The sequence below is a fragment of the Apus apus genome, chromosome 3 (genome assembly GCF_020740795.1).
Source record: "Apus apus isolate bApuApu2 chromosome 3, bApuApu2.pri.cur, whole genome shotgun sequence".
NCBI classification, from domain to species: domain Eukaryota; kingdom Metazoa; phylum Chordata; class Aves; order Apodiformes; family Apodidae; genus Apus; species Apus apus.
Window position 1 is genome coordinate 102,496,193 of NC_067284.1, and position 25,502 is coordinate 102,521,694.

Sequence of the window (25,502 nt, forward strand, 5' to 3'; positions counted from 1 at the left end):
TGAATATTACCATTTTCCTTCTATCCAGAGGATCTACAAATTGTACATAAAAGCTGATACAATTTCCTATGTAGCACATTTATAAAGATTATCTTAATACCAGAGTAGGACTGACATGACCATACTTTGCCATGCCAAATCCCCTGAATTCCCATTAGGTATATCCTATATGCTTTTTAAACTCCTGTGTGTAATAAGTCATCAGTATCATTGCTGTTCTCAGAGCTCAGGAGCGTAAGTGCTTAGCTAGTAAAAGGGCTAACATTTTCTTTGGTTGTTTGGGGTTTTTATATTTTGTTTCTTGTAATCACCAAGTTAGTTTTGAGAGTCAGTCAAATTCCTGGTGATCTTTTTTCTTTAAACCAAATATTGTTTCCAGTATGATGTAATCAATTTTGTGCCTAATTATTTAAGCATAGCCCCTGACTGTAAAGGGGTGGTTTAGCAAAAATGAAGGATGTTGATAAAGATTAATATGCCTGTTTAACAGTCTGCTCAGAACATTAATACTTGCATGACTAATAGTTAAATTTTTAAAAGGCATGAAACCACAATAATAAAGGAAATAAAATGCTATTTGGCAAAATCTTTATATAAATGATAGCCCAAGGCTGAGAAAAATGAACAGTCTCACTTCTATGTCTTTGAAAAAATAAAACAGTGCTGTAGCTGCAGTAGAGTAAGTGAAGTTTAATCAGAAGTTTTGTGGTAGAATGTTGGTTGAAATTTTGACTTTATCAAAATTTGAGAGATTATTGCTCTGCATAGACACAGTATAAAATAATAGTTTCTTTTTATAGGTTTTTTGAGAGAATCTGGGAGAGGAAGAGGCAATGTACACAATGTCTTTCCTTGCATGAGATGGTACAGGCTCTTCCAAACTCTTCACAGTTTTGTGTTTCCTAATAGCTGAGACTATAACCATCACCAAATCTTTTCTTGTGTATCTTACTGAGGTCTTCCAGGCTTCAGAGAAGAAAAGATTTACTCTTCAAGGGGACATGAATGCTTACCATATGGTAAATGTACTTGTTAAACTGGATTTCAGCCATGATCCCATTATTGTGCATCAGCCTTACTTCGTGAGCGTGCATTGGAAACATGGCTAATTGAGTATGTCTGTAGTCTAGAGAAGTGCATGGTAAATGTCATGGGGACTCTAGGCCAATATGTTACACTGAGTCTGCTGAACACTGAATTTTGTCTGTGTCCCCTCTCTTCTTGCTCCTGCATTTGTGCTGCATGTTGCCTAGTAATACTGGTTTGATGTGCAGATCTACACTGAGCTGCTATGTCAAGTAAGGTGATTGCAGAGAGATACAAAGATGCATGCAAACATTAGCTGATATACTTTTGAAATATAATTTGACAACGTGATTTTGAGTTAAGATAAAAAACATGTAAGATATCCAACTCTATTCTTGTCTAATAAAAGATACTGTTCCTGTCTGCAGGAGAAAGAAATACAAGCGCCAGTGTACTCTTTTTTCAGAAACCTGTTGATTCTTGGAAGTTCTGTGCATCACATCTGTAAGGGTGACTTCCCGAGATCCTGATAATCACAGGGAATTGAAAGGGTGAGACAGCAGGCACAGTGGCTAGACGAGTGGGTTACAGAGATACTGTCCCATTAGGGAGGCATTAATGGAGTCTCTTCATGAACTGGTTCACAAACAGCACTCTCAGAGCTTCATCCCACCCAGGAGGACTGTCTAGACATTAATTTATTCGGGCGGATGCAAGAATATCAGTGTGGTTGATGAGTGAGTGGAGCTCAGCTGGTGTTAGTCACAGTTTGTCTCTCTCATAGTCTGATGAATAAATGTACTTGACTTTGTAAGTCTGGGTTTGCCTCAAACGCCTGGCTGCCAGCATTCAGTTAATGCTGGTGAGTTTCTGCTATACCTACCAATGAGCTAGCGATGCTGACAGCTATTGCCCATGCTGTTGGCACATTTTCCCCATTCCATCCATATTTTTGCAGATACTTGAAATCGTTGTCAAATGTATTAAATTGTGTGCAGGGCATGTTTCCTTCCTGGTTATTAGTTACCTGACAAATTTAATTGTAAGACCTTTTTTCACCCATTTGCAAGTTTGCTGAGATTCAGCCGTGCAAAGTGTGTATAAAACATCATCTAGTGAAAATTAGTTCCCCAGGTTGTTGTGCAAAGTAACAGGATATTAAACAAAAGAACCAAATACTAAACAGGCTAGTTTCTTGCTAACTTTCTACACTTTGCCAGCACTTTGAGTCAGCATTGCAGACAGTTTATGCAGGGTGGTGTTTTGCATGTTTGAATGCTGATGCCACACTGGTGCAGTGCCTGGGGGCAGCTGGTATGTACACCCAGTGCAGGCAGCAGGAGTGTGTGCCTCAAGGAGAAAGAGAAAATGTGTGTCTGATCTGATTGTGTTTTGTTAGACAGTGATTATTTTCTGTCCAAAAGTTTATTGTAGATATGAAGCAAACAGCAGATAAAGCCTTTTCTAAAATGCAGAATTACTTACCCGACAATTGTGTTTCTACATATGGAGCAGGGACTTTGATGAATGTTGTGGGATGCAACCAAAGCATTTGTAAAGAACAGTTAAGGAAACAGATGAAGAATTGGTCTTTGTTGTACTTTACTTAGGGTTTTCATATCTTCCCATTTTTAAAACCAGATATTATCCTGTGTAAGCTTTCAAACAATATAAAATAAAAAGCAAACTTTAAAAAGTTGCTGATGACAGCAGTTTTCGCAGGGTGCATGTGTCTCTTTATGTGCTGTTTTTCTTGCTGTCCCAATCTGTCTGTGCTGTTTCAGCCAATTCAATATCCCAGGAAGGGCACATTTCCTGGATTCTGGAGAAAAACAGTGTAGGGGATGCAAGACTAGGGTTGATATGATTACCAGCATGGAAACTTGGTTAGTAGTGCAGTGGTTGGGAGAAGTGCCATGAATAATGGCTTGCAGGGGAGGCTAAAGAACTGAGAATACCTCAATTCTAATCCTGGCTTTTCTACTCTGTGGGCAGGTTACTAAATCCCTTTGAGACTATGTCTTCATCTTTAAATAGGTATAATACCTACCCTCTAGAGGCATTGTGAGGATTTATGTATTTATGCAGTACAAACTGAGTGCAGACTGCTAACTCCTTGTGCATTGTATTCAGCATCAATCCACTAGTAGTCTAACCTGGAAGACACCTTCTTCTTTTGGTGATAATCATTATGATTCTGACTTTGAAAAAGAGAGTTTCCTTACTAAAATCTGAGTACTGAAACCATGCAACTTTGCTCTTTTTTCTTTAGTCTCTGTATTTTTCTTGTTTTTGCATTCTAGGAGAAGGCAGGTGTTCCTGGCAGATTCCTGCCAAGTTACGGTTCTCAAGCCGTAAGTGTCACAGCAATTACAGTAAGTTCGCTTTAAATAAGCTTCTCAGATATGGCCATCTGTGTATGGCCATAGTACCTGTTGTTCAGAGGGTGATGAATAATCAGGGATAAGGCTTAAGAGAAGCAGCAGACTGGAGTGGAAGCAGGAAGGGAGAAGTCTGGAATGTGTGGCAGGTGACTGGGTTTCCCGGCTCGGTGCAGCCCCTATTTCCCTGCCTGTGGCTGGGGGACCAGGCAGGGGCCGGGTGTCCTGCAGCCGGAGGGAGCTGCTTAGCCAGGTGGTTGATTTTTTTTGTTTTCCTTCTTTTTTTACGGGCTGACAGAACCTTATTCGAAGTGGTTCCTAGCATAACCGAATAGCTTAGCTTGCCTAAGCTAAGAGGAGGAGAAAATATTTTCCTTCGCAGCCTTTTGAATGCGTCCGTACAAGGGTTATGAGCAGGCCACTCCCTTCTGCTCCACACTAGCCACTGGGGACAGCGGGGACATCCTTGAGAGCAGCATCTCATCTCACAATGATCGCCTATGTGCACTGCCTGCCCGCCGACCCCATGGTCGGGTGCCTCGGCAGGAGCAAGTGGCAGCCCAGCTGCAACGATGAGGAGGAGGAGGAGGAGGAACTTCTCCCGCTCTATTCCAGCAAAATGGGAAACACTCACACCAAGCTGCCCGGGCACCTCAAGAAAAAGTTACTAAGCAAAGAAGACAATGCCTTCTGGCCAAGTAAGAAAGATCGGTTCCTTTTCATTAGTTGTTTCGGTCGTTCAGTATTGTGTTGTCATTATTGAGGAAATACATGTGTAAAACACATGTATAAGAGAGGAAAATACTCGTGTTTCTCCTGCTCTTCTGTAAGATAAAGGCATTGGGAACAGTTCTCTAATGAAAATAATGTATTTCCACGTCAGGAGAGTGTATGTAAATGTTGCATCCCTTGGCACTGCTAAGTTGATGCAGGATGACACTGTCTTTGTGCATGTGATATGTCTGTGTTTGAGAGGTCTTGAGCACTCACTTTCACTTCAATAACGCTCCTTTTCAGCAAAATGATTGTTTTAGATGAGTAGAGCTGTTGATGTGGCACTCTTAATTGAAAGCTATAGAAACAATAAGTGGATGAAAAGGCCAGAAAAAATAAGAAAAAGGTTTAACGGACTGAAAGTTGTTTAGTACAGTTGCTGAGTACTTTTTTTTTTTTTTAAATTTGCCTTTGAATAATCCCAGGTTTAAGGTTATTTTCCTTCTGAAGGTAAAAAGAAAGAATTCCTGAATTGTGCTGACTCTTTAATCTGTGTAGTTTCAAGTTTCACTGGCAAATACAGATGGGAAGTAGGAAGAGAATAGGACAGACAGTGATAATGTTCAGCTGTTTTGGTTTTAACCTTATTGCTTGCCTTCCCTTTTTTTCTGACCACCTAAGCAAAGGCACCCAGCTGTTTGTGGAATGGTTGCTCAGGAAAGTGTATTTAAGGTTGATCGGGGAGAAATTTCACAAGACAAAGAAAGCTTTTGCAGGAAAAGCCAGCTGGCTGGCTGTCTTGCACCAGGCCTTTAAAAAAACCCCACAACAGTACATGAACATTTTTGCAACTGTATTGATTTTTCTTTTCCTCATTAGTTTCATGCTGATCATCTGACAATGAGGTAGTTATTACCAGCAATGGGAAGATGACGGTCTAGCCACACGACGCTAACATTGATTAGTGAAATGACATGTATTTTTGTTGTCTGTATTGCAGTATTCTTCATCTAGAGCTAAGCAAGTTTAGTTTGATGTCCCCTCCTTTAGGAGGAGTGTGATGGCCCGCAGGGGTTTTTCAGGCCTTATTTAATGAGTAAGCAATTTCTTAAAACGTGGGGAAAGAAGAATCCAGCTCATCTGTTGAATTTCTTGTATTTTAGAGCCCAGGGTCAATGCTGGTTCGTTTAGAGGAGAAAATGAGAATGATTCCTTTGTGTAAAATGATACGGTCTCTGCACGGTAGGACCTGGGGAAAACTGAGGAGGCTGTGGCTGCCCAGAGGTGCAAGGGAGCAGCTCCAGGGATTCTCTCAGGGAGGAGAGCGTGGCCCTTCTCAGCCCCAGCGAGCCACGGGGGAGTGATTTTGTTTCTCTTGCTGGGTGATGTGTTAGTGCATCCCTGCCAAGTCGTGACGTTTAAGCTGTAAGTTCTCTTGGAGGTGTTGCTCTGGCAGCTGAGGTCAGGGCATCAGCAGCATCCATTCTGCTCCTCCGCAGTGTGGAAATGGGACTGGGAGGCACAGGTAGGGCACTCAAAAATCCCTTCTGCCTCCCTGCAGCCTGTCTCCTTTTTCTGTTTGTTCTGTCTGTGAGGGAAAGTGACCATCTCCTCTCTAAAATGCACTTGAATTGAAATGATAAAACTTTTCAGATGACAAGTAGAGACAAAGGAATGGGGGACAGAGCAGTACTTTAAGGAATGTTTTTATTAGTACAGTATTATAAAGGGATAGTAAATACATAATTATCTTAAATCTTCTTTGAATTTAAAAAGCTTAGAAATTAAACACAAGGATTTTTTGGTTTGTTTTTTTTTTTGCCTTTAAATAGCCAAGTCACTTTAAGGCACTGTCCAGTGTCTTCTTGGATGAGAACTTAATGACTTCTGAAGTTTTGTAAACAGGTGTGCAAAGAAGAACCTGGGAAACTTTTGCATATCTGAACGGTGTTAAATAGTTCTTATATATGCAGTGAGAGCATCTGTTCTCCCTGTCCAGGTACATTCATTTTTGCTTGTTGCTTCAACATATTCCTAATGGAGAATTCTATTGTAATTCTCTTAAATATTTTAAAAATTGTGTGCATTTGTTTGTGTTTATTTGCAAATATATATTGTTGATTACATATAAATAAGCAAATAGTTTGACTTGTGACCTATTAAAGCTTCTAAATGCAATTTCTGTTTCCTAACTATACACTTGTACTTGTTTCAGACTCTGTTTGTTGTCAGTTCCTTTATGTTGAATTTCATTGATGTCTGCTAGAACATTTTGTTTGTTCTTTTCAAATTACAAACCATTGAAGTTTCAGTATTTAATGTTAAATCCTTGAAATGGTGAATGGAAAAATAAGTTAATCTGCTTTCTGCCCTGACTTTTCCCAGGAAAACTGCTTGTGCTTCTGCATCAGTGTCCTAGTGTAGGACAGGCATGTGCATGGGGGACACCAGCTCTGCCTTGCTGGCTCCTTTTCCTTCTTACTCATTCCCAGTCTGTAGAAACAAACAAAAAATGGCACCGCAATTAAGCCATCAATTAAAAGCGTTATTTGTGGGACAGGTACTGTTTCTCTTTGTGATAGGGAGACTGTGTTGCTTTTAAACTCTGTTAATGTTTATTTTAAGGAACAAAAGTGTGTAAGAGTGGAAGTGCTTTCTGGGGCCAGGTCAAGTGATAACTGCAGAGCACAGCAGGGGATTATTGGCCCAGCTTTATCTCTGTTGATAAAGGTCTCCCTTTGGGGTCCTTATCGAGCGTCATGAGAACTATGCTTCCAGAGTTTTCACAGTGCTGATGTGCTCTGTAGAAAATGCCCCTGGTTGTGTTAGGGTTGTTAAAAAAAAAACTAAACAGTGAAATTATTGAACTTTATCGCAGACTGGGGGAGCATCCTTGACAAGGGGGTGTTGATGGTCTGCAGTTGCAGTCCTGAGAGCACCTGCTCACCTTACATTTCTGCTGCAAAATATTCAATAGTCAAAATATTTGTGGAGCAATTGTAGCAGCTGTTACAATCAAGTGACTGTGTTAGAGCTTGGGGCTTTTTAAGCTGTAGTAATCGGTCTGATTAAACTGTTAATTAGTGATAGCATGAAGTGGAAGTTTTGTGTTACTAGCTTAGCCTCATTTGATAATCTGTGATGTTGTTCCTCTGCTGTTCTTCACTGTCAGATTGGCTACAAATAGACAACATAGGATTGAAATCAACCAGAGTGCAGCAGTGCATCCTTTAACTGCCTGCAAGGGACATGGTATGTGACAGTGCTGGAGGGACTGTCACCATCACGTGCTCATTCACAATATCAGACCCAACTCCAGTGATGCTGAGTGATAGTCAGTTTTCCTGCAGCAAAGTTCAGCTGAGAACCTCCAGTGACCAGGTCTGGCAGAAATGGGGAGGACTTGGCTTGGTTTGGTTTGAATGCTTACTGAGTTGGCGTCAGGCTGTTGGGGGAAGTGACTGCTGCCGTGGGAAGCTGTCACCTCCTCTGGGACAGAGCATCATCTGCCTCTTGTGGTTCCCATTGATGCTTCATATTTTGTCACATTCACAGAGTTTAAAGAAATGGTATGCTGTTGCTCACCTGGCTAAACTGTGGTGTCTGCCAGTTTTTTGTGGCTATAAAGTTTAGGTGAGAATTTTGGAGGTTTTTTCTTTCTTTTACAGATGTGGGCAGGAGCCAGTGACAGTATCAGATTACTTTTAATGTTTGTTAAACAGTAGCTTCAGTTATTGGGATTTTTTTCTCCTCAGTGTTTTGTTGCCTGCGAGCTCATGAAAGAATGCTTTCTTCTTTTTCGTTCATTACTATTTCTAAGAACAATAGCTCTGTCTTATGTCTAAAGCTTAGACCTTTTTGTGTGATGTGTGTTTTGTGAAAAACATAAAAAAATTTGGAAGAGTAATAGTTTAGTCTATTTATAAATTAATAGGATGTTCTGAACCAAACTGGGTGTTTTATCATCCACTATTTGTTACAGATTTTTTTCCAGGTTTCTGTTCCCATAGCAGTGAAAAAATCCCAATTAAAGGATGTTATATTAAAAAAATGCCCAAATCCTTGCAACTCTGGAGAGGATTCATCCTTTGCCTTCTCATTTAGCGGTGTAAAACAAAGACTGAATCGCTTTCCATCTCTGCAGATCCTGGGCAGTGTGCAGCACTGAGGAAGCCTTTGTGGCCTTTGGTGCCCTTAGTGACAGAAGGGCTCAGTCTGTGGCAGTGAATGGCTGGGATGGCTGCTTACAGAGCCTCATGCAACTCAATTACCATCCTCCTTCTCAGCTTTATCTGCTGCATCCAGCTCGTACCATGACAGCTGACATATCGGATTGCATCAGATGAAGCTGGGAACTGGTTTGTTTTGAAAAGAAAAAGTAACTCGAATATAATTTTTTTTTGTGGAGGGATTTTTCCTCCGTTTCTCTCAGTATTCTTACTGAAGACTTGTCTTATGGCTGAATTTTCCTTGAAGTTTTGTTCATTTGGCCAAAACAAGCTACCCAAACCTTGCACCTCCTCTGTGTGCGTTTCTGCATGTGTCTTGCGTGTTTGGCTCTTTTTGGTGCACATTCCCTGCATGTGCTGTAGAGAATAGGCCTTCCTTGATGGTCCTTTATTGGATGGGCCCTGGAGGTCCAGCTCTTGGTCTCCTGTGCTGTTGCTGTGGGTCTCATAAACCGGTTTGAGAGTCCGGCACAAGAGCGTTGCGGATCAAGGGAGGGATAAAGAAGAACTTGGAATACGCTGGGTAAAAAGACATGAGTGTGTTGGGATGTTGTAAAACACATAAGTGAATCAATAAGATGAGTATGAAGGCCTTGCTGTGTTGCCTTGCCAAAAGAAAATGCTTTGCCAGTCTGGCTGCTCGCTGCTGGGTGTGAGCTTGCGCTCCCTGTAGCAAGGAGGTGCTGGTGGTGGATGTTTCCGGCTTTCCTCCCTGCTTGCAGGCAGATAAGAAGTCGTGTGTGGCACTCAGGAGCACAAGGAAGAGGCGGGGAGGTTTTGATACGGAGCTCATTAACTTTGCTCAAGTGCCTCTGGAAGAGTCTGAAAAAAACAGAAAGTTCAGAGACATCTTTTGTGTCGTGTTTTCAGCAATTGGAGCAGGGATCATCTGCAGTAATTAAGGAGGTGGAGCAACGTAAGTGCAAATCGACATGTCAAACAGGTGAGATTGGAAAGCCTGTAGCTGAGGATGGTGGTTAATGGTAGACTGAATAGGCTTTTCAGTGCTTAATTTGTCTAAAACTCCTGGGGTTTATGGATGGTGGGGTGTGTTTGCAGGTCTTACTGAAGTTGCTTTATGTAGTGTAGTGAAATCAGTCAACGGTTTTGAGAGCTATAAGAAAATCAGACTCAGATCAGATAAAAGAAACAAAAGGGTGAAACTCCAGAGAAAAGGAACAAGCGTTTTAAGGGGGATGCTTTTATCAGGCAGTGTGACTCCTGGCTAATGGAATCACACTAGCCATTAGGAATGGATTATGGCAGCATTTTCAAAATCCATTTCACTATGCTATGTTTCTTACTGCATCCCAGTAAGCCCCTCCCCTCAGCCAGCAGGTCGGGATAAGTGATAAAAGGTAACCAGGTTATATAGCTGCAGTGCATTTTCTTGTGCTGAAGGAGTAGAGGAGCAAATTATTCAAATAACAAGGCAGATATTCCCATCATCCTGTCTTTTCAGGACTTTCCGAGTGGGTGGCTTCCACCCATCTCCTGCATCAGTTTGTGTGCCTGCACCTACTGGGTTGTGGTGGTAGATAGCTTCTGTGGCGTTTGAGATGTTTGCGATGCTCCTGTAGCAGAAATCCTCCTGGTTACTTGGCTTGTCTTCTTAATTGCTACTATATGTGAAAATCTTCAAAGGCTTCCTTGCCACTCCCTTATTTTTCCTGTGCCAACTGCTCCTCACACAGTGTCCTTTTTTTGTTTCTCACAATGTTGGGAAGCCAGAAACTTTAATAGTGACCCCTTGGAAAGGTATAATGGTGTGTTGCCTTATGAATACTTGGATTTCTCAAATATCATGTTTGATGCTTTGGGTATGGCATGAATGTAGGTAACCTGCAGTGCCGCTTTTACAGAGCCTGTGGTAGGTGGTAATGCAGTTATTAAAACAGTATATTGCCATTTATGTGGTGGGTATGATGGCCTCTCTGTTGTGCTCAGAGGGAGTAATATGGGCTTTGCAGCATACCACTGGTGAACGACAACCAGAAAAAGGCACTCCAGCCCAGGACATGGGCTCCCACCGGGGGACTCTGCACTGGTGAAGGGGTCTGGCTCCTGTGGTGAGATCTGGTGGGGGGGGACCAGGCTGGCAGAGCATCACTGCCCCATCCTCAGCACCTCTGCCCGCTGGGGGATCTGGGCTTTGTAGGTTTGCTGGTGTGTGGAGCTGGTGCTCTGGTCACTGGCCCCCTGTCCTGCCAGGACACGAGGGTTTTGTTCCTGTTCTCATCTCCCAAAGAACTCATGACTGTGCCTGAAACCACTTCTCCTCTGTATGGCTCCTGCATAGGCCAAACTAATGCCTTTTAAAGGAAATGGTATTAAAGGCTGATAGATGACAATAGATTCTTAGCCCTCTCTTGTATCCCTACCCTAATCCAATGACAAATCATTGAAAACTAAGCATGCTGCTTGATCCTCAAGATTTTCAAACCTCTGCTTGGATGCAGTTACAGATCAGCTCTGCTTTTTCCTCCAGGCAGAGCCACTCAGTCAGTACTAAGGCTGTGAGATTTTTATGTAAAAGCTTGCTCATTCTCTGGAGGGCATCACTTCTCTCCTTAACTCTTGGTTGGCTTGTGCAAACGTCTTGGAGGTAAAGCAAACCTGTGCTTTGCTGGAATTGCAGCTGGCAATGTATAAACCTGGCTTATTGATACCTTGTAGTGTTAATTAAAATGAGAGATGTTTAAAGTAATCCCAAATGCCAATAGACTTAGTGACATTTAAGCATGAGTGATGCTGTCAGTTCATCCGCAAACAAAAGCGCTACATCTTAATTTGTCTAATTACACTCTAACATGCAGACCAGCTGCTGCTGTGAACAAAAGCAGTTGATCGCAGCATTTTATTAATCGCATATTAATTGCCACATTCATGTTAACCATATGGGAGACAGTGCAGACGTAGTGGTGGAAAAGAGAAAATGAACTGGCGGAGGTGTATCTTCAAATGACGAATCTCAGAATGATAGAGTGCATGGAGCTTGCTGATTCAATACAGTTTTTAGAAGGAGTCTGTTTTTTTTTTCCCCATGCTAAATTACTGCATTCAAAAGTGAGAGGGATTTGAGTAGAAAGGGCTGTGCCTTGCATATTGACTCTGTGTTTATGACATTACTACTGTTACCAGCAAGTTGATACTGAATTTGTTTGGTAATTTGCAGAAGGCAGCCTTACTGGCACGTGGCTGTCTGCCTTTGTCTGCCTGCTGTGCCGATGGATGCATCCGCGCTGCCTGGAATTGCTTGCTGTGGAAGCAAGACTGGACAAGCCAAGAGAATTACAAAGCTTGCTGATTTTTATATTTAATGGATTTTTGCTGCAAGTTTATAGTCTTTTTTACATAACAGTGGTGAGTCTTGAGCAGATCTGGGCTTCTTAGAGTGGAAAAAGAAAAAAAAAACCTTGACACTGGTGGGGTAAAATACCTACAGCAAAAAGCAAACAGTAGTGGACTGGCACCTGCGTGTATCTGACATCACATTACCGTGTAGGATGTTGAGTGATGCTCTTCCTGAAAGTGAGACTTTAGAAAGCTGCTCCCAACTTTTTTTTTTTTTTTTTTTTTTTCTGTGTGAAGGCAGCAGCCACTCTCAGCAGATGCATGGTGGTTCTGTGGGGCAGCAGGTGTAGGCTCGGAGTACACACAAGGTGTCTTCTCTCCTTTCACCCCAGAGCGTGACATTATCACCATCTATAGAGCATCTCCTTCAGCAGGGCTGTGGGGTGGCTGTCTCCTGCTGCCAGGAAGCTGCTGGTCTGCAGGTGGCCACCCCCAGAAGGGACACATCATATGATACATGCAAAGGAAGTTTACTGAAACAAGACCAAAAACACCCAAGGTCTACCATGAGTGTATTTTCTTTCTCCTCTTCCCTGTAGCTCTTAAGCAAGGTCAGCAAAGCCTTATGCTTGAAGTTTTAAATCAATGAAGAGGCAGCAGGTTTGATAGGAGGAAAACCCAAGGGCAGCTCATTGCTTTCTTAGAAAGGAAGCAATGAGTTTATGGCAGATCAAATTGAAAGATTTCTAGTTATGTAAAAGGAAGTACAGGACTGGACCTGGAATATGCAATGATCTAGAAAACTCAGTCTTGTCAGCTGAATAAATTTGCCTGCTTGGGTTTTCTAAAGTGAGTATTTGAACATTAAAAGCTTAGTCCCATCTCATTGCCAACAGATGGCATTTTGCTTGTGCTTCCTAAATGTCTCAGAAGAACTGAGATTGGAAGAACTGGATTATTTTACAAGAGGGGGAGGAGAGCAGCCTTTTTTTTAATTAACGTATCGTTTAAAAAAACCAACTATGTTCCAACTATTGGAGGGTACAAAAGGAGGCACAATAAATGCACAATTAAGAAACGAGTAAGAAGCTATTGAAAGGTAGATTGGATCTGATCTATTCTAAGAATGTGCAGTACAAAATTAACACTAATGGTGGCATTCTTATGCCTAAGCAGAAATTGGGGCAGAGGAGTTTTTTGTGTTGTTTTTTTTTGTCAGAAGAATGCTTTAAGTGGCTGATCACAATTACATCTGAATTGATGCTGTAATATACTGCGGTGGGATCTGGATTATAGGGATGATGCATGATTGGAAAGACACAGCTTGAATTTGGGATTGCAAGCAGCTCCTACCATTACCGCAGTTAGAGAAACCACGTGACTTGTGAACTAACCAATTCTGACCTGGAGTACCTGGAAGAGAATAAATGCGAACTGCCATGGTGCTGTTATGCCAGTCACAGCAGAAGGGTTCTTAATGAGCCTCCCCATGTCTTCTGAACACAAGCACGTGGGCTGTGGCCTGACTATTGCTAATTTAAAGGCTGATTTCCCCAGAGCACTGGGCATGGCTGTTAGGCGGGAGCTCCTGGATTTTATTTGGAAACTGTTTTTCAATATGCTGATGACTGTGCAGGTTACTGGCAAGGACTTGTCCTCATCATCTGAGCATAAACTGGTGTCACTGGACATGAGGCTTCTGAAGAAGAGATTAAAGCTTGTAAATATTGTGGTTGAAAGTCAAATTATCCAAATGTGATGCCTTTTCCCTGGGAGTGCTCAACTACCCTCTCTGCAAGGGTCTGTGGTCATGTGTTGCTCATGCTCAAGGTCTCATCCTGAAGGTCTCATCTAATTTTGTATCTGAGCCGGGATGACTATAGGACAACTTTTCCTCATTTAGTTGAGTGCTCTCGTTTGTCCACTGTCCTTTGGGCACTTGGACAAGGAGTTTAGGAACAGTGAAGTCTCACACAGGAGCTGTGGAGTATGGTTTTCATTGCCCAAAAGCATTGACAGAGGTTTAGAAAACAATGTCTCTGCAGTTCATGATGTGTTCCAGGGAGGGCTAATTAAACTTGTAGCAGGGTAGCATCTCCAAAGAAGGTTTGGCACCTGTCATAACTGAATAATCCCCCGTGGTTGTTCTCAACATCCACTTTTAATTGGCCTGGCTGTCCTTTTGTTTGTCAGACATTTGCCACAAACATGATGTCACGGCTAGGCCAGGGACAGAGGGCTGCTGTTTGGTGGGTGCAGGCAGGTCCCCAAGCAGATGGTGGTGGCAGTGTTAGATTAAATAATTAATAGCATCAGAGAAAAAGACACTTTTATGTCCAGTAGCTGAAGGTGAGCACGAGTTTTTTCCTGTGTGTGCTGCTAACTTTGTCCTGTTAGGTTTAATTCAACCAAAGAGGGCTAATTGCCCTGACACAAAAAAGAGTTATTTTCAAAGCTTACTTGAACACAATGTTTTAATTTCTTCATTCCTGGAGCAGGGAGCTTGCTCTGTACAGAATATTAGACATTGTGGGTGTGTCAGATACTTCTAATGGCTACATTTTCAACTGTGTTCTTCAAACATAAATGATTTTGTGAAAATGTAGCTGCAGTTTTATTGACTTTTTCTGAGGCTGTAAACTTTATTCACACTGAGCACATTATTGATCTCCCACCTCCTTCTTTATGTGTGAATTTGCTCTTGTGCTGCAAGTCTCAGACCTGTCCTGGAGCTGGTGTTAAGTTGTTCCACTTGATGCTTCCTGACTGTTTGTACACTGGGCTTCTCTATCCTCAATAGCTTGCAATGTAAAATGCTGTCCTGTTCCAATTCTGTAATAGCCCAAGCTGTCAGTAATTAACAGTCCTCTGGACAAATCTGTGACCCAAAGTTGAATTTGGATCATTGTGTATAGTTTAAAAATGCAGCTGCAGGGATACATGGTTGTTTGCATCTCTGACACTTTAAATCAAACAGGTAGTAATAAAATTCTAAAGTTGGCATCCACATTACAAATTTTGAAAGTTCAACCATTTAGCAGTATGAAAGACTATCCTTTCATTTTGATGACTTTATTGAGAGCCTTTATAAGAAGATGCTGCTGACACAAAGGTCGTCTTACAATTTGTTTTCAAAATCTATTGGTATTTTATCACACTTGAGATCCACACACCCATGGCCAGCCAAAGACGTGATCTGGAGATGCTGTGGTGCAGATGTTGGTTCAGTTGTTGCTGTAGCAGCTTAAAACAGATCGCTGAATCCTGCAGCAGTATAATTATTGGGTGACTGTTAATAGGCTGGATACCTTACTTTAGTTGGAGAATATTGTTTTTCAGAGCAGTTTGTGCCATTATTTAGCTGGAACATAATCGGGTTTTCGGATCTTAGGGCTTTAAGGACAATACCAAATGTCACAACTGCTGAAATCCATTTTTTAAAGTTTCTAACCTAAGAAACAAACCTTTTTTTTCCATCTTGCTTTGTGAGACAGTAAGTGATCACTTGGTGTTTGATTTTGGCATGAACAGTTATGTGATCACATGAAGGTTGGTATTTTCCAAGGCCCTTATTTTTTTCTTTTCATTTGTAGTTTGAAAAGCTCTTTAAAAACTAGGGGACATACCGGCCTAATTTTAAGAGAAGATGTGTCCGAGCTTAAATGAGACTTACCTAAAGTTTATGAAGGGAGTCAGTAGAAAGAATAAAAGAGCTGCCAACTCCTTATACCAGGATAATCCATATATAAATAACAGTATCCTGAAGAACAATGTTGGGTGGGGAGATGGAGATATGCTACAAGAATTCTTTTTCTGACCTTTAAATAAGTGAAATGAGGGAGGAGGAGTGTGTCCCCTTCAGGGCACCTGTAAGGAGAATGCAGGCTTAGATTAGCTGAAGATGTCTGCTGGGTATTAGTGTGGATCCACAAGTGCACAGCTGCCAAAGATGGAATTACAGGCTGAATGGGGAGACAGTTCAGGACAGAAGTTCAGAAATGGCATTTCTGCAGTCTGGTTTTGTAGATTTTGCTCTAAGTCTTACAGGATGAATCAATTAGAAGACTTAGGCAAACTTGTCTGCCTGGTATTTTTTTCATCACTAATCCAGAGGAGAAGCATCTGCTTGATGGTGCATTATCAGGACAAATAAGAGTAAAGATTTTGCAAAGACTAACTTTTTTGCTGTAGCCGTTTTTGATAGGTTCTTCAGGATAAGCTGTAGCATTGGAAGAGCATTGAGGTGTATTTAGAATTTGAAATGAGCATTTCCTGGTGGAATTTTAAAAGGTTCTTCCTAGAAAGAGAGAGAAGTACCCATCTGGGAGTATATGTTTTCTTAGCTTGGGGGGATTCAAGAATAGCCAAAGGAAAAAGAATGGTGCCCTGCAATTTAAAACCAAACCGTGAATCAAAATTGTGCACTCACTAGATGTTTTCTCTTCTCCTGCCTCAGGTTACAGTGTGTGAGGAGATGCTCTAACCCAAAGAAACTGCTGCTTTGTCTGCAGGCAGCCCTTTTCTCACTGGTGATGTGTTTGCATGATAGAGGATCCTGTGGAAAGATGTTTTGAATTGTCAAAGGAATGAATTAGCTTTATTGTGCTGTGACCTAAATAGGATCATCAGATCAATCAGTCTGCTGCTTTTCTGTCCTCTCTGGCTTAGGTTGTGCTTCTTCTCCTTCTTGTCTTCCTCTCCCCCTGCCCTCCCCAGGCAGCCCTTTTCCCAGAGCCTCCAGCCATAATCTCTATGAGACAGGCGGGCACTGCTGAGGGACCCTCTTAAAAGCAGTACCTGTGCCCAGACAGGCTCTGTGCCTTCTCCCCTGCCAGTTTGCTGAGGCACAGGCCCTTGTTGGCTTTTTGTTGTGGTGACTTTGGGATAAAATACTTTTCCTCCTTTTGTTATCTCTCCCCTGTGCATTCTCCTCTTCTTCCTCCTGGTCCCAGGTTCAATGAATTGTAATTTCCCAGTAGCAGGGGAAGTATTGGGCTTCACCAGGGCCGAGGTTGCCTTGAAAGGGGCCATTGTGAGTGAGCTGGGCTGGAGACAGGAGGCAGCTGAGAGCGGTGCCGCCTGGGACGGCCTTTGTGGAGGGAGCACTTTTGTTCTCTAGGAAGATGCCGGGAGAGGGCCAGCCGGGACTGGCTCTGGTGGGAGGGAGAAACCCCTTCCGATCACAAACTGACTCCTGTGGTTTGTCGGAGTGGCTTCACCTCAGTGTAAACAGCAGCAAGTGGTTGATGGCATGGGTGAAGATGGCCAGAATAGGCATAAGGCTTGGGTGTGAGTTTTAAAAACACTTGAGACAGGGTGGTGAAACCCTGGCACAGGTTGCTCATGGAAGTTGCGAGTTCCTCCCACTTCGAAGTGTTCAAGGCCAGGTTGGATGGGTCTTTGAGCAACCTGGTCTAGGGGAATGTGTCCCTGCCCATGCAGGGGGGTTGGAACTAGATGATGTTTAAGGTCTTTTCCAACCCAAACTGTTCTGTGATTCAGCGTCTCTTGTCTCAGGTGCTTGATGTTTCTTAGTGATGGAAGTCGTGCCTAGAAGTAAAGGTGCAACTTTAAAGGACAGGTGGTGTTGGTCTAAGCCAGGCAGGAGCCTTGTGACCTGCCTGGTCACTCCTGGAAGGGGTTCATAACCCTCCTCAGGTTTAGACTTGCCCTGCGGACACTTGAGTGCCTCTGCACGGCCTGGGGGGCTGTCCTGGGGTTCCGCCCCATAGCTGCTCCTCTCAGGGCATCGCAGCTGCTCAGAGGGGGCGGAGGGGGGTGTCAGGGAGCAATCCCAAGCATGTCCTACACAAACCCATCCCTGCAGACATACTGGAAACAACTGCCCTCCAACAGCTTCTTCCCTGTGCGTCCTCATGCAAGCTGCTGGAGGGTGGCACAGTGGAAACTTATTTTGAGCAAGCAACTGACATGTCTGTGAAAAGCAAAGGCATAGATTTAATTGTTTTGAGTAGATCTCCTTGCCAACCTTCTACTTTCCCTTTTGCTATTGAGCAGAGACTCACTGGAAGAGCGCTTGCAATGCAGTTCCCAACACGGTTGTATGGTTTTATTTTTTGTTTCCACTTAAAATGCCATCAATGCTACACAGTTGTTTAATGAAGGATTTTTTCACTGCCTGAATGAAGTCCCTAAGGCTTGTATCTTCAAGTTTAGGTTTTAAGATGACGACACGTGTTTGTAGTTTGATGCATTATTCTTTTGATGAACTTTCTATATCTTGATTTATGTGAGGGAGCAAGAATGGGTTGCTTTAACTATTCTTGTGCTTTGGTCCATTGTTTGGGGTTTGACTTTGTTTTTTGTTTTTTTTTAATTTGGTTTTCTTTTTTAGTTAGTATTTCCTAAATTTTGTGCAGCAGGTGTCCGTAAGCTGATGAGCAGCAGCAGGAAGAAGAGCAGTTGATTCTTACCTATTTGTTAGCATCCCTGGCAAACATCTGCTGCTGGGCAGCCGCTCAGGCTGTGGTTATGAACAACCCAAGTACAATGTGCCTTTTCAACATTTGCCTTTTTATAAAGCCTCAGCTTCTTCCACTGATCTTGTGCACTGGTGCAAGGTTCAGGGCACTGGGTTCTGAATGGGGACTGAACAGGAGAATCCTCCTCCCCCATGGGCTGGGTTGTAATATTTCCGTGGAAGTATTTGCAGATTGTTTCACAGGCGCTGATTTTTTTTATGTTGCCATGAATGTGGATGGGTGGCTGTCCCAGATGGCTGTTGCAGAGCAGGTCAGCTGGAAAGCCCCCCTAAAGAGGGGAGAGCAGGGAGAGGAGTGAAGGAATGGCCGCAGAATTTCAGGCATACCGTGCACAGGCAGCCACTCCAGTTCAGTTCTCTTCTGGATGTACATGGCCTCTACTAGAAACTAAAATTAATTTAACCACTCAGGGATTAAAAACTATTTTTGTGTGAACTAAAAATATTTGCTGTATTCCTTGTGATGATATCCTTGTGTAGTGGCAAGTGACTGTGATCCCTGCTTGTTAAGGATGTGGGAGCTGAGGAGGTGCGTTAATACTAAGTTGTCCAAGGTGCAGTAGGAGGTGTGCCAGAGAGCAAGGTCTCCCCAGTTTGCTACCTGCCTCTGAGTAATTTGCTTTTAAAGAACTGATACCACGATATGTGCATACCTACTGTTCATGCTGGGTTTGTCCAGCTTCAACAAACTTCAAATTTTTTTCTATTTGAGGTAATTTTATGTGAGTTTTTTGTTTGGTGGGTTAGTGGGGATATTTTGCAATTTTGTCTGCTGAATTGGCAAGGTTGGAGGCTAAGGTCCTTTATCTGTTTGTCTAGTGACTACAATATAAATTTTCTCAAAGTACCCCATCTTTCCCTTCTCAATGTAGAGAGGCAGGCTGCAGAGGAGCACTCTTATTTCACACTTTTAACTCTAAGACAACTGCCATTAGAACCAATTGCAGGGACAATTTGTGACAGGAAAAGTGTTTTGAAAAACCTGGATTGAGAAAACATGCTGAATTTCATGGAAGCCAATGGGTTTGTCTCAAGTGGGAAAGAGTTTTTGGTGGTTGTTGACCTAGTGCAGATTCTGAGCTGCTGATACAAGCAGCCAACTGATGTTTCCTTTGGGGGTATCCCCTTTATGATAGCCTTTTTTCATGTCTGACCTCTTCATCAGCATGACCTGAGGGAAGGTGAAAGCGAAGTCCCGATAGGATGAAAGGGAGACATCGTTTTGTATACATTGTTATTCGGTTTGAATAGCTGCCTACATACTGGAGATCAAGGTTTGAAGACACAGTGATCAAGCCTCATTCTCAGGCAGGAGAAATGCTTCAGGGTGGGTTGAGGATCCGATAACAAAAAACAGCACTGGCCTTGGCACACAGTGCCCATAGTGAAACAGGGAAGGCTTTCCTGAGCCGTCCAAAGTACCCAAGATCATGTTGATACACAGGGACTTGACTATGAAAAGAGAACAAAGTCTTGCTTTGCAGGGCTTGCAAGCCTCTGAGCTGCTATAAAGAGCTCGGGGACAATCTGTCTCACTTCTAGTAGCCCAGTCTCTTTCACATGCTTGATTGAAATTGTCATCCACTTTCTACATCTTAAAAAAAAGATCACCACCACACTGAAAAGGGAGTTACCACTTTCTGGGTTTGCTCTCTGATGGCAGTGCTACTGCAGTTAGTCATTCTGCAGTTGCCTCCAGAGTGTGTCCAGCAAGTGCACTTTTAAAGTGTTTTTAGTGATGTATGGTGATGGTAAATTCCTAATGGAGGTAATATTATATGTGTGATTTTTAAGAAAAACAACACCAGATTGTTGCATTGTTGAGAGTTTCATGCTGGGGTCGTTTGTTGTTTTGGTTTGGTTTTTTGTGTGTGTAAGGTCTTTGATGGAAATCAGTGCTAAAGCAGAGTTGCCTTCCGCACCTTTGATGCCATGGCACCATGGTTTTCCCTGCCATGGGCATAGCTGAGCCAGTCAAAATGTCTTTTGGACTAGCAGCTGCTAGAGAGACCTGCTAACGACAGTTTCAGTGTCAAGCCCGTGTTGTAATTGTAAAATTTCTGGGTTTGGAAAATACTAATAAAATGCTGATTATAAAGTCTTCAGACAATGGTGGAGGCACTTAGTTAATGGTCTGTTCTGCACAGTGCTGAGTCTCAGCCATTTGGTGAAACTCGGAATGAAGCTCCTGTGGAGCATCTGCTTTTTACATACTGCACTCCTAAGGCCGGATCCTGCTGCAGCTTTAGGGTCAGCCTCAGCCCCCCGCTGCTGGCATTTTTCTTTTTCCTGAGGAAAAAATCCTTTTCATTGTTAACCCGAGGGGCTTTCCTAAGCTTGCTTTGTGAGAGAGGGCTTGCTTCTTGAGCCTGGACATTGTGCGAAGGGCATGCCCTGCTGAGCACATTGAATTGGTCCTTAGCATTTTGTCTTTAACTTCTGCAAAATTGCAGTTCGTTCCTAGGAAGGATGGCTGTGGAGCTCTGTACAGATAGATGTGTTTTATTTATTTATTTATTTTTAAAAAATTATTTATTTATTAAGACGTGAGAATATAATGTGCATCTCAAAAATCTGTGCTGTTTCGTTTCTGCACAAGTTTTGTTTGATGTATAACAGGTTCTCTGTTAGCCAGAAATAACTCGATTTTGTTTTCCATGTATCTGGTCTGAGTGACGCTAATAAGAAAAAATTAGGAGTGCTGCTGAATGAAATTCAATATATAATATTAGCGGGCTGATGTCCCGAGCAGGGGCAATGACTACGGGAGGAGCAGTGGATCTGGAAGGAAGGGCAGGCAATGAATGCAGAGCAGACTGCGTGTTGCAGCCAGCTGAAGGGAAGCTCTTGGGTCCTTAAAAAAGTGGGAGCGAGAGGGTAAAAAAAACAACGAGGCGGGGGAGGTGTGGGGAGAAAGGGGAGAAGGGGAGGAGGATGGGAGCGGTGGGAAAGCAGGGCATCCTGATTTGCACGAAAATGCAACCCTCATTTGCAACTGGAAGGAGGCTGCGAGTGGGGAGGGCTGCCGGGGGGCTGGGCGGGGGTGCCGCGGGGCAGCGGTTCCTCCTCCCGCAGCCGCCGGGCACCGGGGAGGTGCAAAGGGCGGGGGAAGGTGCCGGCATCGCCCTTCGCTCCGCTGGGAGAGCAGCCTGGAGCGGTGGGAGGAGGGAAAGCACCTGCTAACTCCGTCCTTCTGGAGTAGCCAAACTTGGAGAGCCGAGGAAAGGATGAGAAGAACCGAGCAGTAAAAGCACGGGCAGCAGGAAAGCCTGATTTTTGGTCCTCTGCAAACGTGAATAACAACTTTTTTTTTTTTTTTTCCTCCTATTTTGCATGTGGAAACTGGCTGTTTTCAGCTCACGAGGCTACATGTAAGGAGGAGAAATTCAAGCTAAGGAATTGTAAATAGTTTCGCGCATCAGGAAGGTCTAGGCAGATTTGAAGTTGTGATTTCAGGACAGAAGGGCAGAGGGGAGAAGCCTGGAGAAGAGAAATTTGGTTCACAGAGTTTGAACAGGCTCGGTCTGGATAACAGTCACCTTTCTGCGGCTCCTCCTTTTTATGGGATTTAAATTCCAGGATCGTAATTCAACACCTTGAAAATGGTGGTTTTCATCAACACAAAGCTTAAATCTCTCATGAAACTTTTCAAGAGAAAGAGTAAGTAGCTGTGCGCGCTGTGCTGGCTGTTCTTTCGGGTGGCAGCCGAGTCCTGCAGGGAAGTGCAGTTCCCTTGGGCTTTGCTCCTGCTTTTCCTACACCTCTTCTTTAAGTTTATCTCACGCTATTCTCTCTTGAGTATTTTGTAATGTGCGCAGGTAGCCTGATGAAGTACTTTAGGACCTCTGTTTTGGGATACGGTGTTGTTTTTGAAGTTCTTTGTGGCCGTGGTTTTGAAGGAGCCAGACTTCTTGGTGTGAAGCAGCTCGGTGACAAGGCTGAGTGTGCCGGTGTCACAGGCTGTCGGGCACAGGTGTCCTCCTGTGTGGTGGGGCCTCGTCCCCGCTTCTGTCCAACATCTCTGCTTGTGCAGCTGCTGAGCGCGTGTCTAGCTGTGGACATGTATCACCAAGGCTTGTTCTGAGCCAAGCTGCATTTTTTAAAGGTCCTCTCTTTTCAGCATGACTTTTCAGGTCACGATTCTCCATGTAGTTAATGAAAATTAACAAATCACGCTATGGACAGTAGTTGCCAAATGTGCGCAGCACTTCCGCTGACTACTCGTGATGACCATTTCTCTGATGAGCAGCAAACGTTAATGTCGGTATGATGGGGATGCCACCGCCTTGGAGGCTGGTGTATTCCTCCTCCTTTTCTTTCCCCAGCCTTCCTCCCCTCCGTACCTGCCTACCTAGCTAGGGGGTGGCGAAAGGTGCAGGTGCTTTTCCAGCATGTAATTGGCTATGTCTGTCACTTTTTCTCTAATACTGAAATGATTGATGCTGTAATCTTACCAGCTAGGTGGTGACTTGTCTGTTTGTGATGAGTTAGGTTTGACCTCTAGTTAGCAAGGATGGGAAAAGCAGGCACAGACTGAACATGTATCTGCCTTGTTGTAGCCATTATATCTGCGAGAGGGGCGGGGATGCAGGACCATGCCACCTCAGAGATGATGAGACCAATGAAAAGTCTTCAAAAGACATTTTTCAAGGTCAGATGCTAGTCTAAAAAAAATGAGGAAGGGCAGTTAAGAACCTCCTCTCTGCCCGAAGTCCTTCTAGGACAAGACAAGCATTGAGCATTAGGCTGTAGATAGGTTTTGAAGTGAAAGGCGTGGCTTATTTTCTTTAATGAGTGCTGATTATTTCCATCTGAAATGATGCTGGCAGATACATAGTGGTGTTAAGGAAAGAGTAATATTTTTTTCAGATGACAGGAGGCCGTTGCCTTCGTTTTGCTTCTTAGTTTACACAACTCCTCTGCTACCACGGAGGCATCGTTCAAACTTAAGGGAGCGCTGCTGCAGGCAGCGCAGGAAGGAGCTGGGCGGCGAGGGAAGGTGTGGAGCTGGTCGGGAGGCCAGCGTGGCTGGGCTGTGCCAGGAGGGCGGGTGCTTTGGGAGACAGCACGGCTGCAGTGGCTTTTTCTGTTTCGGAGAGCTAAAAGCAAGGATGTGCAGCACGCTGGCTGAAGGCCAAAGGGTGCCTGGGGGATCGTAAAATATGACCCTCAGCTGCCCTCTTCCTGTTATTACAAGGTGGAGGGATAAGGCCGTTCAACTGTAGAAGTTTTTATTGGTGATAAACTATAAACAAAAAGGTAATGGCTGTCTCTCGGGAAGCATAAGTGATAAACAAATCTCAGCAATATGTGCTTTGGCACATTCATTACTAGACTGCCTGTAGGCAACTTTGAACTTGAGTAATGTCAGTATTTTATTTTCGTGTGTGTACTGGCAGAGAAGTGGTGGCCAGAGCAGTCCCTCTTCAGTGCTGCTGTGTTGTGAACACAATAGTGTTTGCCCAGGGAGTTGCTGTTGTCCAAAGCAACATTGTGTCATGGCGGTGGAAAGTAGCTAGTATGTTGGCTTCATTGCAATTTTTGTTCCTGGTTTGAGGGAGCGTGAGGTCATAGAAGGTTGTTTCCTGATACAAATGAACCTGTCATGGCGACTGTCATATTCCCGGGGTCACCCGTGAGCAGGAGGAAGCTATTCTGCAGTGCCAGGTGGGACCAGGGGATTGGGAAACTGATCTTGTGTTTGAAGACTGGGATCTAGAGGGGGGCAAACAGAGTTGCAGCTTCACCGTAAATACAATAGCAAGAATAAACACAGGAAGAAGTAAAGATGTTTCTACATAATACATGAGACTAAATTTAGACTAAAAATGAGAGGAAGGTTTTTAACTGTCATGGAAGTAAGGTTCAAGTGAGCATTTTATTGGGGCTACAGTGGAAAACAAGTCTTTTTGTTTCAAGATGATGTGTGACAAACTTATGTATGGGGTTTCATGGTATAGCTATCTACAATAGCATTTCATTTTCTTCTCATTTTCTCTGCAGCTGTTTCCAACCTAGATGAAGAGAGTAGATGGACTGTGCACTACACTGCTCCATGGCACCAGCAGGAAAATGTTTTCCTGCCCTCCTCAAGACCACCTTGTGTGGAGGACCTGCACCGACAAGCCAAGCTGAACCTCAAGTCAGTACTGAGAGGTAAGATGCTGCTGCAGACACTGACATGTTCTAAAGGAACAGTAGTTTTTGCCACAGTCTTTGCCAACGTATCTGAATTGCAGGCTTTGGAATAATCTTACTTGGTTTTCTGCCTGCACCATATCAGTAACATTAGTGGGATTTACCCACTCATATGAAGGAACAAAGCAAAAATGCTTTTGCTGTTGCCAGGTAGAGCACTCTAGAACGGAAAAGGGGAAAGCCTGGTTTCTTTTGGCCATTTCAGTTTGGTCTTTGGAGCATTTCCAAAATGGTACCTCCTGTTTCAGTAAGTCTTGAGTTATTCCATTTGTACTTTAGTGTAAGAGCCACATAAGAGGTATTTCATTGGGCCGTTTCTTTTGCTGTTGTACAGTGTCATTTCCAGGGATGTGGCTACTCACGAGAAGCTGAAAAAGGCATTGAGGGCAGAGAAGGGAAACGAAGAACAGGGTACTCGCAAGGACTCTTTCAAGTAGTGAAAGTTCTTTCTTGTAGAAGGGTGCAGTGGATTTTTAAGGACCAGTTTTTACCCCTAATACCTTCATTTGGGGTATACCTGTACAGTCTGACATTGTGTTGTGTTAGTGCAGCCCTGAGGACAGAGGCAGGCAGCCAGCAGAGATGACTGCAGAACATCTGTCCCTGAGCCATAAGGAAAGTTTAAAATTACAGCTTAATAGCTGTGTTCTGGAAATGGTTAACCTACGTTATGTTTGCTATTTAACAAAGGGAGTTACCCTGCAAAGAGCTGACTCATTTACTGTGAGGGTGGTGAGACACTGGAGCAGGTTGCCCAGCAAAGTCATAGATGTCTTATCCCTGGAAGTGTTCAAGGATAGGCTGGATGGGGCTTTGAGCAGCCTGGTCTAGTTGGAGGTGTTCCTGTGCATGGTAGAGGGGTTGGAGGGCTTGGAACTAGATGATATTAAGGGTCCATTCCAACCCATTCTCTGATGTCAGGTCCCTTTTTTTTTTCAGTGGGAACTGCAGGTACTTGATACTTTGCAGAGATAACCTGTTTTAAAATAACATGGTAATTTTTGCTTCTTTAACATGACATTTCTACTCTATAAAAGTGAAGAAAATGTCATTTTTTGTGTCTGAATAGGTAAGTGCTTGGCAGCTGTATTTTATTTCTCTTGCTATTTCTCCAGTTAATTGATTTTCACCTTCACTTACTAGGTGCCTTTTGATATA

General features: G+C 43.4%; 1 protein-coding gene across 6 annotated transcripts in view; it reads left to right on the plus strand.

The window, feature by feature from the left end:
* NHSL1 (NHS like 1) overlaps nt 1-25,502 on the plus strand; it is a 176,964-nt gene that overhangs the window by 103,825 nt on the left and 47,637 nt on the right. For 5 of the 6 annotated variants that reach the window (XM_051615865.1, XM_051615866.1, XM_051615867.1 and 2 more), the window contains exon 2: nt 24,150-24,302. In XM_051615865.1, coding sequence (XP_051471825.1) covers nt 24,150-24,302 — 153 coding nt within the window. Of the gene's footprint in view, nt 1-21,748; nt 21,807-24,149; nt 24,303-25,502 lie in introns of those variants that run through there. The other variant, XM_051615869.1, reaches the window with a different exon arrangement.